The 17277-nt window shown below is 35.1% G+C and overlaps 1 protein-coding gene across 3 annotated transcripts in view; it reads left to right on the top strand.

The window, feature by feature from the left end:
- DICER1 (dicer 1, ribonuclease III) overlaps nt 1–11974 on the top strand; it is a 44893-nt gene extending 32919 nt beyond the window's left edge. For all 3 annotated transcript variants that reach the window (XM_009485885.2, XM_075712020.1, XM_075712021.1), the window contains 6 exons: nt 1390–1545; nt 5394–6276; nt 8283–8551; nt 11184–11346; nt 11436–11511; nt 11809–11974. In XM_009485885.2, coding sequence (XP_009484160.1) covers nt 1390–1545; nt 5394–6276; nt 8283–8551; nt 11184–11346; nt 11436–11511; nt 11809–11974 — 1713 coding nt within the window. The remainder of the gene's footprint in view (nt 1–1389; nt 1546–5393; nt 6277–8282; nt 8552–11183; nt 11347–11435; nt 11512–11808) is intronic.
- The last annotated feature ends 5303 nt before the right edge of the window (nt 11975–17277 follow it).

Here is a 17277-nt window from a genome sequence, read left to right as displayed (position 1 = left end):
AAAAACTTGCTAGAAGATTGAATGGCAACAGGTTGATTTAATTCCACAGCTTTACTGATTATACATTGGGTAGCATGCATATTAGGAATAAAAATACAGGACTGCAGGATTAATGTTGCCATAACTGTGATTGATTGAAACTGTTTTCTACAGTTCATTTTGAAATCTAAACCAGCTGATTACCAGCCTAAGAAAGGACAGGACTGAACAGAACTAAAAGTTCTGGGTTAGTGAGGATGTTTGGTGGACTGAACACTAGAGCTGTATTGGGTACAAACTCTTCAACAGGAGTGCTTGAACGAAGGCATGAGAGTTAGCAGCACAGAGCCTTAGGTTGTGGCTTTATTTGACCTTTCCTTTGTTTCCTCAATAAGTTACTTTCCTTGAAAACTTCTAGCATGATCTTACAGGAACACTAAAAATTAAACAACAAAAAATCTTACAGAACTGTTACATCAAAACTTTTGAAAATATTTTAAAGTAAATGTAAACAGTAGTGAGTAGAGTCTTTGGTTCTACTGCTGCTGTTTTTAAGTTGTGGAGTAATCAATCGTGAAAGTTTGTTTTGTTTGGGGTTTCTTCCCCACATAATGTGATAACTTGAATTAAGTGCTAAGGATTTGATTGTCTACCTCTAATACAATGCATCACTGAGAATTAAAAGATTGAGTAGTTTAATCTTGGAAAATAAGGAGGGCTAAATAAATTGCTCAGTTCAAATAAAGGAAGTGGTTGAATATTCAAGTTCAAATTTCAAGACTTGCAACATGGAAAATGTGTTTAAAATGAGAAACGAAGATCAGAAGTTGGTAGTTAAAAAGGAAAAGGAAGTATGTTTGTGTATGTGAGAGTGCTTTTTCCCCCTTCCCTTTAAAATATTTAAAAGAATTTGAGAGGCTATCAAAATAACATCTGGATTATGACTTAATAAGATTTGTTATATGGAACTGTTTTAACACTTTCTACTGCCAAGGTTTAGGTCAATCTACCAATAATAACAATCATTTTTCGTTCCAGTTCTAGTCTGAATCTTGCTTGTTAATACTGATAACTAATGACATGTGTACAGGTTTTATTTACTATTGTTTTTAAAGTAGCAATAATTTTGTTTTGCAAAGATAATTTAATCTATCAGATTTCTTTAACTGAAATGGATACACCTAATATGCCTGGCCTTAAAAAAAAAAAAAAAAAAATTAAAAATCTGTACCTTGCTGTGAATTGGTTGAGCTATATTTAGAAAGCTGAACTCCCTTTTGAGAACTAGAGAAAATGCATAGTGGTACAAGATCTGGTTTGACATGTAAAATCTTTTTGCATCTTTTGCATTTTTAACCTATTTTTATGTAAATGTATGTCCAGATGTTTATCAGAATGTTTTTCTTGAAGGTCAGCAACTGTAACTTGTATCGCCTTGGAAAAAAGAAAGGACTGCCTAGTCGTATGGTGGTATCAATTTTTGATCCCCCGGTCAATTGGCTTCCTCCTGGTTACATAGTAAACCAGGACAAGAGCAACACTGATAAGTGGGAGAAAGATGAAATGGTAAGACTTTATTTAACTGTGTTGAGGAATAATTATTGACGTGTCAGTATTCTCTCGCTCCTACATCCTCCCACCTCCCAGGTATTTTGGTGTGTTTTCAGCAAAAAAAAGTAAATCTGTATCTTTGTTTCCTTTCTAAAACTTCACTATAACTTACAGAAAATAAGAGGAAAACTGATTCTGAATGGAAGCCGAAGTAAGGAAATTCTCTGAACATCATCCAATAATTGACTGTATATATTAACGGAAAAGCAGAGGAGAAAAACTTTCTTACTTGTAGTTAGCATGCTCTCAGGAGTTTTTCTGAAATTTCTGTTGGAAATGTTGAACGGAATTATCATTACTGGTTTTGCTATAATACGTATAGGCAGAAGACTGTCTGCCTTTTAGTAAATAATGAGTTCACCTTTATAGAACATATGAAAAGGAGTTGCTGGTTTTTGTAGTTCTGAGGCAGAATGAAGATTAGAACTGGCTTGAGAAAATGTTCAATATTGCTTGCTGTTAGCTTACACCATGGGTATGACTGATAGCTACTTCTCATCCAAAATACAGTGCTGGCTTAGACACCCTCACCATCTATCACCAAAAGCTTCAGAATGACAAATCTTAATGAGGAACGATTCAAATTATTTTCTGACTGAACTCATTGTATGTTGATCATAGAAGTGCATGTATAAGAAATGTCACTGATCACAGCAGTCAGTAACATAATCTTTGAGACCGGTTTGGAGGTGGGGGGAAGGAGGTGGAGGGTGTTTTTTCTTTTTCCCAGTTCTGAAGACCACACTCAGATTGTAGAACCACCAGAGGGCACATGAGAGGACTGTTAGGTAGATGTACTGTGCAAATAAATGTTTATTGCAGAGTAAAACAACCTGATTATAGTGGTTCTGTGTTGTGCCAAGACTTCATTTCAAAGGGACTTACTGCTATACCTTTCTAAAAATAAAATAGCACAATTGGGAATGGAGCTAATCATTGGTTTTAAAAAGCTTTCAGTTCTCCATAACTTTTCAGTGGCCTCTTCCTCTTTGCTAGTCACTCTTTATTTGTGAATAAAACACACAATTTCAGACCAAAATGCAGACAGTGATGCAACTAAGAAGTTGGGTTTTTGTGCCAAGTAGATATTTTATTTTCTTGCATATAAATTTCATTCTCCATCCATGGGCTGATGGTCTATGACTGGGGCTAGAAATCTCATATTATTATGACAAATTATTACTAAAACATCCTAGTCAAATGTTGATTTGTGTGTGTGTGTATGTTATCAAGTTTTATTAAGGGGAAAGATCTTCCTTTGTTAATTTGATCAAATAGCTGATTTCCAAAAAGCATTGGGGGAAAAAAAAGCACTTACTTGTATTTATCTTCAGCTTGTAAGTGGCCATAACTTATTCAGAATCAGTCAGGTATTCTTTAAGAAAAGGTTTGTTCTTCTGGGGTTCATTGTTGATTTATTTTTCAAATGCTGTCTAATGATGAAAAAAATCAACTATCAGAAATGCTTCCTGGCTTCCTTACCTACTGTTCCTTCTCATCACTTAGAACTTTATTATTTTTTTTTTAATACAAGAAGTGATGTGCAGACAATGTTAGGGTAGTACATGTAGCTGTCCTGCTAATTAAAATTAATTTTAAGAAACTTGTGAATGAAACTGTAGTAAAAATGAAATTTATCATTTGTTAAATCTTTGCAAAAACAGACACCGAAATCTGTTCTGAATTGTCTATGTAGACATGTCTCATTCAGAGAGTGTATTTTCATTTCAGTGACAGATATGACAGGTGGTATGTAACAAGAAAAAATCAGCACTAGCTCTATTTGGGATAGTCTTATTTGGAGCATTATACTGCTACTAGTATCCAAAATAACTATTTCAAATGAAATTTTGCTGTCTCTGATCAATTAAAGTTACAGAAATCCCTGCTGTGTATATGTGAGATTGGTAATTACAGCAGCAGACATTCTTTTGGCAAACTGTATAAACTATGAATTTCTATAGCCACTTACGTTTTTTTTCCTCTCATTACTAAACCTGACTAAGCCTGCTCCATCCTGATGCGGAACGTTGTGATCTGTTCGATCCTTAGGTGGTTTCAGGTGCTGCCCAGTGCACCTTACAGCTGCCACACATCCACACCTCTAGAGAGTTGTGCATTTGGCCCAAAGGGAGAGGTCCCCATCTGGTTCGCAGTTTTGAAAGATTAAGTGACTGAGACCTGCAATATGACATACATAGATTGAGGGCAGATATAGGCTGTTTCACTTGATTCAAAATGGTATTGGCTTTCAGGACCCAATCCAGAAAAGCACTTTGAATCTGATCTTGCTCCTGTCAAATTCAGTGGCAGAATTCCCACTGACATCAGTGATGCTGGGTTGAGCCTGTGAATAGTCCTTTTGATGTTAGGAAGACTACTTGTGCATTTAGCTAATATGTTTAAGTGCTTTCCTGGATTGGGGCCATGGCAAATTGTGCAGCATTGTATAGCTTGGGCATATCTGTGTTCAATTTATAATTTACATCAATCCATACCAATTTGCTCAATATGAGCAGGGAAAAGACATGAGACATCATTAGTTTTACTGTTGTGGGTATGTAAGTAAGTATTGGAAAATTGGTGACAACTGTAACTTTTCTTTTAATTAGTTAAGGCTATAAGTATAGCCTGAAAAAACCCAAAACTTTAAACAAATATGTACTTGTTTAAAGGATAGGATTAATACTAGTTGCCTTTGCATTGAGTTATTATCCTACTTCATGATGTAATGTAAATGTTAATACTCATTTTAAAAGCAAACAAACAAAAACCTGTATTACAGAAGTGTGCCATTTTTTCTGCTTTTCCATTTTTAGACCTGTTATATTGAAACCCTGGTAATATTAAATGTATGACAAATGGGAGAGATTCCATATTTGTTAAGTACGAGTTAATAATTCTTACATAACCAAAAACTGGCCTATATCTAATGTCTGTAGGCAGCAAGATCACTTACTGAATCCCCAACACGTGCAGTCAAGACTGTCACCCACATAAGCATTAGATTCTTGCCAACTAACTGGTACTAGACTCTCATTTTTTGATTTGCAATGTAAAAATCACCTACGCTGATTCACTAAAGTTACTTTCTACTAGTTTGCCAAGTAGACTGAATTAATTTGCAGCTAACTGTGTTTGAGAGCGTAGATAAATGTATTTTGCTGCTTCAGGTGATGGTTATTGAAGGACTGGGGTAAAGAAGTTCTTACCGTTATGTCATTGAATGCATTCTCCAATTGTGTGTCCCAAAACCAAGATTATCATGATTGTAACTATAGTAAACCCTGCAAGCCCCTTAGTATTTGCCATAAAAGATGTAGAAAGAATCTTCAAAATTACATTGATTAAACATTTGTAGTAGCCCTACTTAGCAGCTAGAGAAAAAGATGCAACCGATACTGCTTCTTGTACTTCTCTAAATTTGTTAATTTAGAATTCTTTATTTTGTTTACTTTGGTGTGCAAGTATATAATGTTTAGTGGTTTTAAAATTCATTGCATGTGTGTCACATTCAAGCATAAGCACAAGTTTCTATGAAATGCAGTGTGTGTTATATGTAGAACATACGCTATTGTAGGTTAGTAATAAAGGTTGTGTGTTTCAAGACAGTCTAGTCTTACAATGCTGGTGTTAATTGAGGTTGTATTGTTCATCTGATCAAGCAGTGTAGTTAGGAACATTAATTTAAAAATCAGTCTTGTTATTAGCAGACACTACTCAAATCTTACTCTTCTGGCAGTTCTGGAATAAAAGTTTCTCATTTCCCTCTTCAGTACCATATTTTTTGTGTTCTTTCATAGACAAAGGAGAACTTGTTGGCTAACGGTAAACTTGATGATTATGATGATGATGAAGAGGATGAAGACCTAATGTGGAGGTTACCCAAGGAAGAAACAGACTTTGAAGATGATTTTCTGGAGTATGATCAGGAGCATATCAAATTCATTGATAATATGTTAATGGGATCAGGGGCTTTTGTGAAGAAAATTTCTCTCTCACACTTTTCAACCACTGATTCAAACTATGAATGGAAAGCACCCAAAAAGTCATCCCTGGGTAACGTTCAGTTTTCATCAGATTTTGATGACTTTGACTATAGCTCTTGGGATGCTATGTGCTATCTGGATCCTAGCAAGGCTGTTGAAGAGGATGATTTTGTAGTGGGCTTCTGGAATCCATCAGAAGAAAACTGTGGTGTCGATGCAGGAAAACAGTCTATCTCATATGACTTGCATACAGAGCAGTGTATTGCTGACAAAAGCATTGCAGACTGTGTAGAAGCCCTGTTGGGCTGCTATCTGACCAGCTGTGGTGAAAGAGCTGCTCAGCTTTTCCTGTGTTCATTGGGGCTGAAGGTGCTCCCTCTAATTAAAAAGACTGATTCGGACGGCATTTTGTGTGCTACCAGAGAGAATTGTAACAGTGAGCAGAAAAACCTTTCACCAAACTCTGTTTCTGCTTCTGTAGCTAATTCAGAGCCTTCTCTGTATAAAGACCTGGAGTATGGCTGTTTGAAGATTCCACCAAGGTGTATGTTTGATCACCCAGATGCTGAAAAAACCTTAAATCACCTTATTTCTGGTTTTGAAAACTTTGAGAAGAAAATAAACTACAGTTTTAAGAACAAGGCGTATCTTCTTCAGGCATTTACTCATGCCTCATACCATTATAATACTATTACTGGTAAGTTGTCTTAAAGAAACGAGGGTTTTTTTTCCTGTCTTGTAAATGTAAGAGAAGCAGTGTATGTTGTGTTCCCATGCGTAGTCTTTTTTTAGACATCACGTGGTACTTCAAGAAGTCAAGAGCCTCTGAATACAAAATCTTAGAATATCTTGCCCCTTATTTAGAGGAGGGTACTTGTTGAAGCTGTATCTCAATGATTATTCATACTTTGACTTGTTACAGATAGATTTACTGAAGCCTAACCAAGTTTTGGGAAAGAGCAGCATTTTTCATCTCTGGCGCTGTATCATTAGTTGTATATGACTGACATTAGATCCTCATTTAGCTGACATAAGTTATTGTAGAACTCTGGAAAATTGCAGTGTACTTCCAGAAGTAGAGATCATGTTTTGCAAATATATTTAGCAAATTTGTCCCATAATTTAATCCCAAAAATATTACCCTTTGTCTGTACTTCTGAAGATTAAAAGTAGACTATACAATTTTTATTAGCTGAACAGTCTGTAGGATAGCGAAATATGGAGACTTCCATTTGAAGTTGTGAATTGGAAGGCTTAATTTAAGTCTAGGCATTCTGTTGCATAAATATTTAAAGTCCACGTTTTTAGCAATTGACTAAATCAGACTAAATATTAATTCAGGTTAACTGCTTAATGTTTCTGTATATGATCTCATGAAAGATTTTACAGCAGTACAAATTTGTATTTCTGTAATCTTCTTAAATTACTTTTGCTTATACTAATTAATTTAGTATTTGTTCATTCTAAAACTTCAAATATTTTCCTATGATAATATGCAATTAAAAACAAACCATGGTAAAATTCCAACCCTGTTGAAAGTGAACGGCAAATTCCTGTGCAGTCAGCAGTCTGAATTTTTTCCCCATAGTGAATTGGTTCCTTATTTCAAGGAGTAAGAAAGCTCTGCTTTAATTAAAGAAGTAAGTCATTTTGAAATGTTAGTACATTGAGAAACAGTCCTGACAAAACACTGAAATGCTCTTTTGGTTTTTCATTCTAGGTGATATTACCTACATAACATATATTTACTTTTTACAAATATTTCACAAAACATATAGAAGGTAGATGATTCCTTCTTATATATTTACTAACAAACAGAAACTTAAGGCATAGTGTCTAGATGAAATTACGTTGTTGGTAGCAGAAACTTTTGATTCCATTTCTGTTTACCAAGTAAGACAATTGTGAATTGCTATTACCTGTAATTTTTTCTCTTAAGGAGTAGCTAGCGGTTGAGATCGGGCAGCATCTTAGGCTCAGCTGCTATAAAAGCAACTTAGTACTAGCCATTTCAGTCTCATGTTACTTTTGTAGTAATTTTGTCTTCCTTCTCTACCCTTCTATCCCTGTGTGTTTTCAAAAGGGTTTTTTGCTTTTGTTTATATTCTAAAAATAGACCTCCATTCCTGGGTCCCCTGTCAAGGCTTGGCAAGTCTAGTTTCCAGTTTGAAAGACCCATTCTGAATGGGAATCTTTGTTCAGTGCTTTTTGAGAAGTCTAAATGTGTGGCAGATTAGATGAAAAATCTCAGATTTCTGTTCCCCCTGCTTTTAATACATTGATTTCTTTATTAATTTTTTTGAGGTTTGTTACTGTTTTCAGATCAGTCTGCTGGTGGAATCTCTTTTGATTTTACTTTTTTGACATTTCTCAGCACAATGTGAACATCTTGAGTAAAAGCATTAATTAATTAATTACAAACACAAGTGTTTTGCTAGCCTGACAAATTAACATAGGGTTCAAAAGTGGCTTTATTATTAGCCGCAATTATTATTTCTGATTTTTTTTTAATAATTAAATAACAGTCTCTTTAAACACAAAAAATACCTGTTCTAAAAAGCAGATTGTCTTCTCTGAGCATTGGTTAGTTTGTGGAATTTACGTGGCAGTGTACCAAACCTCCTATCCAGAAAGGCCTGGAAAGAATGTGTGTGTTAAACTTAATTGTGGTGTTGTACATTCTTCTATTTCCAATGCTTTAAGATTGTTACCAGCGCTTAGAATTCCTGGGAGATGCAATTTTGGACTACCTCATAACCAAGCACCTTTATGAAGACCCACGGCAACACTCTCCAGGAGTTCTTACTGACCTACGATCTGCTCTAGTCAACAATACCATTTTTGCATCATTAGCTGTAAAGTATGACTACCACAAGTACTTCAAAGCTGTCTCTCCTGAACTGTTTCACGTTATTGATGACTTTGTGCAGTTTCAAATGGAAAAGAATGAAATGCAAGGAATGGATTCTGAGGTTAGTGGAAGTAGAAGAAATGTGTTCAGTATCTGATTTGAAGCATGTCACTATCCATTATCTTAGCATGATGAGCATTTTTGTGATGTTTTAGTTTTATGCACACAGCAGCCGTAGAAGCAGGCTCCTAGGAATAAAGTGCGCAATATGCAAAATACAAAACTTCAGAAAGTATAAAGTCAGTAAGAACATTCAGAAAACAATTAAATTGAAAGTAGTTTGCCTCTAGATTTTTCTGTGACACTTGATTTTAGTCACTATTTTGCTTTTGAGTTGTTAGAACATGGTGGGGGAAACGCTTAGCTTGCTTTCTTCACTGACAGACTGGAAGCATTACTGTACCATAAAATTGTCATGAAGAGTTACTAAGTCGCATAATGCTGACTCAGGATAGGATATCCCTGCAACATCATGGACGGTATTGCCTTGGCACAATGCTGGGATTATTTAATGTAGCACGCTGACAGAGATTTCCACTGTTTTTCGTCTGATGATTTCTGCTGGAGCAGACGTCATTGCACTGTACTCAAGGGTGCATGACGTGCTCCTACAGTCTTTATCTCTGCTAGCCAGGGAAACATTACATGCATCTTTCAAATAAGCCACTTAAACTATTTTTCAACCGAAGACTCGCAAACACAGATCATACCTGTGCTGTGCAGGAAAGCTAATGATAATGAACATCTGTTTGATGGAGAATGGACTAAGACTAACTCATTTAGATAAGCTGCTCAGAAAATGTATGAGAGCAAGGGCCTTGAGAGTCAAATTCTAACCAGAGTCCTGAAAAAGATGGACTTTCTCATTATCCTTTCTTTAAAAGTGATATCCAGTAGATATCCCTAATAGTTTGTCTTCTGAAAAACTGACCAATCTCTTAGAAAATATTCTGTCTGAGAATACTCCAGCACTAAATAAACATGTTGTCTTTGTCTTCAGTAATTTCTTCTTTTTGATACACAATTTAAAAGCTTGGCAGTAAAAATACTTCAGTTACATGTTATATGTGTTTACAGCCCTTGCACTCTGTTGCAGAGTGAAATCCATATGTTTTATGGGAAGGTTCAGAAAACATTGACTAAGAAATTTGTCACTGAAATTTAGATGATATAAGTTATTTTATATCAGAGGATCAAACTCTGTTATCAGTCTTGTTGCCTTCATAATATGAGTGAAAAGGCTACAAACTTACTTTAAGAGCTCATAGTAGTGACTTTTAGCTTTGTTCAGTTTTTGCTAGTATGCAAAAAGATTGGTTGCAACTTTGGTGGAAGTTTCTAGGCAAATTGTGTGATAGCTGTTTCAAATAAAATTCTTGTTTCACTCTTCCTATGCCTGCTCCCTATCTTGGTCTGGCACTGAATTACTGAAACTCTTATTTCATCAGAGTTAATGCAAGAGTCTTTGTTTCTGCAGTTCATGCCAGCTAGACTGGTTTCCATGTGTGTCTCCACGTCATCTGCTTTTCTTTTTTCAAATCTCACTCCTGAAACATCTGTTGTCCCTTGCCTTACAGCTCTTAGTTTCTCTCTCCTTCTGTTATTTCAGTATAACTCAAAAGTGCTTCAGTTTGCACTTGGTATGAAATACGCTATTCAAAACAGTTGAATTTGTTTTTTAACATCAAAATTCCCGTTTGGAGTGCGTACACATCAGGTCTGACTTCTTGTTTGATTTATTTTAGGTAGAAATATTGGGTGGGACTAGTTTATGAAGTATTACGGCAACTCTTAAGAGGACTGAACTGGGTTTTAAACCCCAAATAGGGGCCAAATGGAGTGAGAGGGTAGCTGTTGGGGGAAAGGACCTCCAGAAACTTTACTTCTCTAGCATTGGAGGGTAATGGTCAAAAACTTTGTTTTCAGGTTACTTTGTTTGGACTTAGGTGACTGTATATTACATGTATTTAAGGTATTTTTAGTAAAGGATTAGATTAACTCAGGACCTTTAAGATATGTACTGAAAGTTTAGTTTTAATAATGAGAATAGACTGTTGTCTTAAATTACTAGCATAGAAGAAAACACTGCCTGCTGCATTTAAAAAATACCTAAGTGTGCCTGTTAGTTCAGTCTGATGCTGCTCGTTATCAGTTATTAATGTCTTATTTTACTAATGCTTGTTTCATGTTTGTCTTCTGCGGTAAATTGGGTAAGGAAAGGTATATCTGACTTTCATCCAGAGATTATATTTACAGATTTTAAAGTCTCCTTCTAGGAGATGTTTAATGTATGAGCTCTTCCTTTGTTATGAGTAGCTTTCTAGTATTAACTGATAGAGCCAAGTCTGTTTCTTATTGGAAAAAATAGACCCATGGTGAAATCCTACAGAATTATTACAGGAGGAATTCACAAAACATGTAAGGTCTCTGTATGCAATGGTGTTTGGGACGGGTTTTTTTCACATTTGAAAAATGATATATCCAGCAACTTGGTTTCATTGGGGAATAAAAGAACAATTTCATTGTGAAAAGTTGTCAATGAAAAACTTAAAGGAAGCAGCTCAGGATGGGATGCAAGAGAGCTTACATTTCTGAAGATCTTTGTTTTTATTTTAAAAGAAGCAATTGTTTCTCTCTTTTTTCCCTCCCCTTCTCTCTCCCTCCCCCCCTTGGCTTTTTTTAATTGCAAACAGCTCAGAAGATCTGAAGAAGATGAAGAAAAAGAGGAAGACATTGAAGTACCAAAGGCCATGGGGGATATATTTGAGTCCCTTGCTGGTGCCATTTATATGGATAGTGGAATGTCTTTGGAAATGGTTTGGCAAGTGTACTATCCAATGATGAGGCCATTAATAGGTATTGTCAGCTTTCAGAAAAAAAAAAAATAATAAAGTGCCATCTGCTATGAAGAAAACAAAGCTAATTTTTTTTTTTTCCCCAAATAGAAAAATTTTCTGCTAATGTGCCCCGTTCCCCAGTGCGAGAGCTGCTGGAGATGGAGCCAGAGACAGCCAAATTTAGGTAAGAATACACTTCCTTTGGTACACAATGCCATAAAATTTTTTTAAGCTGTGCTTCATAAACTACTGAGGATTTTTAAATGTCACAAATTACTTCTAATTTCTTTTGCACTAAGCAGCTATCCATCATCATTGTGTTCAATGATTTTTATTTTTTTTTCCTTCCATAACTTTCTGAGAAAAGTAATGATTTCTGTTTAACTATACTGATTTAACTTCTGTAGAAAAGAGAATGTAGGTCTCTTATTTCACATTCACTTGCCTAGGCAGTAAGTAATTCTTGTGTATATTTTTGCAGTCCTGCAGAAAGAACTTACGATGGAAAGGTCAGAGTAACAGTGGAAGTTGTAGGAAAGGGAAAGTTTAAAGGTGTTGGCAGAAGCTACAGGATTGCCAAATCTGCAGCTGCGAGAAGAGCACTACGAAGCCTCAAAGCAAATCAACCTCAGGTCCCAAACAGCTGAGACTCCTCTTAAAAATAAATAATATGGGGGGGTGGGGGGGAAACCACATACAGATAAAGCAAATTTTTAAAAATGTTGATGTTGAGAGGAACAAATTGGAAGACAGAATTTAAAGTTTGTTTGATAACAGAATGGATAACAAAACATTTAACATGTATAAAATTTTGGAACTAATTGTAGTTATAGTTTTTTGCGCAAACACAATCTTGTCGTCTTCTCCTCACTTCCGCTTTGTTTAATCACGAGAGTGCTTTAATGATGACATTTAGCAAGTGTTCAGAATAATTGTTGTCAGGTCTTTTTGGTTTACTTTTATTGTCAGTACAGCTTTGCTTAGTGTTAGAAGGCCAGGGAGCTTATGCCTAATGCAGTTGCTAGATTTATATATAGTAATCTTGAAATTCTTCAATCTGTGCACTAGTGCCAGTCATAAAGCAGTTGATAAACTGTACTGGATGATTGGGTATAAGAAAGAATAAGTGTGCCAGTATTCTCCTTTTTTTTTTTTTCTTGCCCCCCTTCCCCTCCCCTCCCCCCCCCAATGTCATCTTTTTACATTAAGGTGGCATTCCTAATCATTATTGCACTTATTTGTTAGGGACAGATTTTAATTGAAATGGCTGGCATACTGGTAGAATGAAACTTCAGTTTCCTTATGCCACACAGTCTTGCATAAAAAAAGGTTCTTGCCTTAAAAATAAATAAACCCTCATTAATAATCTTTTGATTTCTGATCTTTTCTGGAACAAACTGTTTTACATTCCCTTCATTTTGTTATGCATTTTACAATGATACAGCTCTATATTTACAGTACAACTCATTACTATAGCTGTGACTTATTACAGGATTATAATAGAAATTGTATTCATATATATGTAATTAGGTTATTTTTAACAGTTCTGAGGAGGTGGTTAGTCTACAGTTTTTTTTATACCATAAACACAATACGGTCTTTGGCTAAAATTCCAGTTTTACACAAACCTGCAAGCTAGATAGTTCCAATACTGGAAACAGTAATGAATAATTGCACAGTGCGGACTGTCACTCTAACAAAATAACTTTAGACATATCACACCTAAAATATGCTGCAGATTTTATAGTCAATTGGTTACGTATTTAACAAACAGAGCACCTTTACACTTAGAAATATTTCCACGTAAATTTCTTACTGTACTTTTCAGAGTTGCTTGCATATTTCACCTACCAAAGCTGTGCTGTTGAATAACGTGAAAGTTGATGTTTGAGATATAACTGCCGTACTTTTGATACATCTGTGATTTAGGTCCTTAATTTAGAGAAACTAGCTCATTGGTGTTTTGGTCTACTGGGGGTGGGGGGGAAATCATACTTTTATTTTTTAGGCTTTGCCTATACTTCTTTAATTAGATTTTTGTAGGCACTCTTCACTTAAATACCTCAGTTCTTTTTTTCTTTTCTTTTCCTTCTTTTTTTGCATGCATTGTTTTTTTCTGTTTTGGTGCTATGTTTATATATTATGCTTGAAATTTTAATTTTTTGCACTGTAACTATAATACCTCTTAATTTACCTTTTAAAAAAAGCTGTGGGTCTTGTATTCCCACCAATATCAGTAGAGGTTTGCTGCAATTTTGCCCTGTTAATTATGCTTGAAGTTTGAGAAAGCAGAGCAAGGTGTTTTAACGTTTTCCAGCACAATAGTTTGAACTTGATGCTGTGTCTTATGTATTAAATTACAAATAAATACTGTATTTCCTGCTTTTAAATCCTATTCCTTTCCTCACAAATGCACACTAAAACAAAACAAAAACTGTCAGCTCTTGCTTTCTTAACAAAAAAATAAAATAAATGCCTTAGTGACAAGGGGTAGATATTAAGCTTTTCTGAAATACAGTTTTCAAAAGTTCGTATATTTTCTATCCCAGTCATTTTTCATTCTACAAAAAGGACCATTCTTGTATTTGAAAGCAGCGTTGTTATAGTAGTCAGACTGAGAATTAAAATACTAGCTTATAAAAAATTCTAGCATTTGTTTGGTACTTCAGTCATGAAAATATAACAGGGAAGTATAAGACCTGCAAGTTTTGATGTGTATGAAACAAATGTAAATGAGATGGAGCAGTAAAAACATGCAGTCTAAATTTTCAAAGGTAAATTGCTTTGAGTGAGCTGTTTTATTTTTAAAAAAAAAAAAAAAGTCACCGATGACCGATTTAAGTTATAGCTCTTTCTTCGTGGCAGGAGTGAAGTTTCTTAGAGAAAATACACGATCACTAATGTTAACAATTCTGTGTTTCTGGCCAGACATCAATCAACAGATAAAATCAGACTATCTAGAAAGTCTTAAGTAGTTTTAACTGCATTATGAAAAACTAAAATTTAAGTTAGTCTTTGAATGCCTAAAATTTCTTACTGATTGTTACAAGGTTATAGATTCTCAGGGGTTTCAGGTAATTGTTAGTAGTGAGTGCTACAGAGTGTTTTGATGCAAAGAAAATTAACTGAACTTGCTCTGTGTTTCAGAATAGTTTAATGACCACTTTGTTACTAGATAAAGCCGATGAATTGGAAATCTGAAATGTGTAGTGGCTGACTATAGTTTCTGCTGCTGATGCATTTTTAAATGCGTTTTAAATGCCGTAATTTTTTCCAGTGTGACCTCATTGAAATATTTTTTATCCTTTGAGATAGAAAATTCATATTAGTTTCCATGTTATACATCTGTGTGTTTTACCCTACAGTTGATATGATTTTGATATTGGACAGTGTATGCTATTAAAGACCTAAATCTGATCATTTGAAGGTTGGGATAGAAATCACTTGACATGCTGTATGCACAAGTGTAAGCGGACTGTTGCAACCCATCTTCAAAAGCAACCACACAGGCTCATCATAAATAGTGTGGGGGTTAGTTGGCATGAACCTTGTTTTTTTTTATCTAAGTCCTGTTATACTGTACTTTAAACAGTCCTCCTAACTATGCTGCGTTTTTATTTTTATGGCTTTTTTTGCGCTGTTCTGTTCATGTAGCACAAATAAGCATTGCACTTGGTACCATGCTTTACCTCATTTCAAGGAAAAAATGCTTAACAGAGAGTAAAAATGTGGTTTGGCCTTGCTGCTGTTCTGATTTACTGAATTTGAAAAAGATAATTATAATGCCTGCAATGTGTCATTTACTTGCACAACTTAAATAGGTCATTTGTAATGTCTGTGGCATTTTTACTGTATGTGCAAAAATACAACAAAGGTGTGTAACAACTCTTGATTGTATTTTAAAGCTATTGTTTTTCTACTACATCATTTTACTGTTATGTGAAGTAATTAATGACCTCTGACACTCCAGTAAATATCTCTGAACAAACCAACATATTATGCGTATAATGTAGTTTTTGTGAGAAGACAGCCCCCACTAATTTGGTCAGCCTCAACTAAATCTCTGCTCATTCTGAATACTGAGTGCCCAGTAGCGACTTCTGAAGTGTTTGTTCAGCTTGATGCTGCTAAAGTCCATACAGAAAAAAAGCCTACTATTTTTAAGTCTCATTAAACGATAGTATGTTGTGACTGCAGAGTACAGAACTTGGACAAGAACAGATTTCTGTGCTGGGGAGGAATATAGTGGTGGCCCAGGGATGAGGTGCCAGATCCTCAGCTAGTGCAAATTGATGTGGTATCATTTTACTCGGTGGAACTGCATTCTTTTACATACCTGAAGATCTTGTGCTCATATGTCTGTTGCAGATTTTGGGTTTTCCTCCTTGTAAGCAAATACAGAACCATGAACTGGAAAATGTGGGTTTTATGTGGTTAGTTATGTGGACAGAACTATGCTACGTGCATTTATCCGTATAGAAAGCGAAATCCTTGTATGCCAGTCACAGCAGCACACGTAATCCAAAAATGACAAATAGCAGCGTGGTCTGCTGTGCTACACTTGCCTCTATGTGACAGTATTCTGGGATTGTATGTTTAGGGTGGGGTTCCCTACAGAAACATTCTCATGGAAATCTCTGTATTTATTACATGAGTAAAGCGAGAAGGATTTTGATTTTTGGTACTTATTACTGACATTGATCCTTTTCCAATTGCTCTAATTTTCAAGAAGTTAAAAGTTAATTTCTTTACTTTCATATTAGGTTTAAAACTTAAAACACTACAGTTCATGACCATGAAATGTAATCTAAATATCAACTGTAACTCAATCTGAATTATGTTAGCAAATATCTAGAGGTCATTGTAGTATACTCCACTAGCAGTTAAAATTAACTTCTGTCAAAGCTAACTACATTTCTTAAAAATAAATTTTATCCAATAAAGTCCTTGGGTTTTTTCCCTCTCTTATTTGAATGGCAACCACAGACTACTTTAATTGCTTTGTAGATGCACTCAGAATTTACTGCAGCAGCAAGTTGGAGAGAAAAATGTTTGTGAACAAGAATTGGAAATTGCAGGCATTTTTATTGTAAATAGTTTGACTGAAAAGATGGTTAAAATCAAGTAGAATGAATAACATATATAATTTGATGGACAATAAAATACTTACCATCACATGCTGCAGCTGTCTTTAAGGGACATAAAATGTAATTCATTCATACTGTAATCATGCTGCAGAAGTTTGCAATCTGCACCTTATGGATCACAATTACCTTTAATAGTTTTTTGTAATAATTGTAGCTGAGTATATCTCCAATAAAGTTATGGTCTGTTCACCTTGTATTGTCTTTTTGCTTTTGTTTTTAGTTCCTCCTAATCTTTCCATAAATCTTCTGGAGTTTACAAAAAATTACTTTTCAGTCTCGGTCTAAATAAAAAAAATAATTTGTGAAAACATTATTTCTTGACCTTGTTTAAAGACAAGTCTGCTTGTCTCCTTCCTCTGATGAATGAACTGTCTTCATAGCTATGTGAAGACTCTTAAGGGACATTCAGGTTAAAAATGATGGTGTACATGCTACAATTTGATCTCTGTGTTGACCATTATACCTGCAAAATTTCTGTTGGAGCTGGGAGGCCCCAGAGCACAAGGGTTCCGTAACAGCTTTGCACAATTCAGCATATTTTAAGAATAACATGTTAATATTAGCTAATAGGCTCAACATTAATAGCATTGGTTTTAATTATTTTTTTTCCATTTGTTTTCCATTAGTATTTCACTTATCCTGAATACTGAAAGCATGTTTGCAGAGTGTTCTGACTGGCACACCAGTGTCATGTCTATGTTTTACAGAGACAAGGCAGACCCATCAGTCAAAAAATCAGGAGTCTTCCTTTTTGAAAACTTCCCAGTGCAGCAGCCAGTTTTTTGGCATCTGCAATGGGCAGC

The sequence above is a fragment of the Pelecanus crispus genome, chromosome 6, assembly GCF_030463565.1.
Source record: "Pelecanus crispus isolate bPelCri1 chromosome 6, bPelCri1.pri, whole genome shotgun sequence".
In the NCBI taxonomy this organism is placed as follows: Eukaryota; Metazoa; Chordata; class Aves; order Pelecaniformes; family Pelecanidae; genus Pelecanus; species Pelecanus crispus.
The sequence above is the reverse complement of the archived record's forward strand: the minus strand, read 5'-3'. Positions and strand labels throughout refer to the sequence as shown.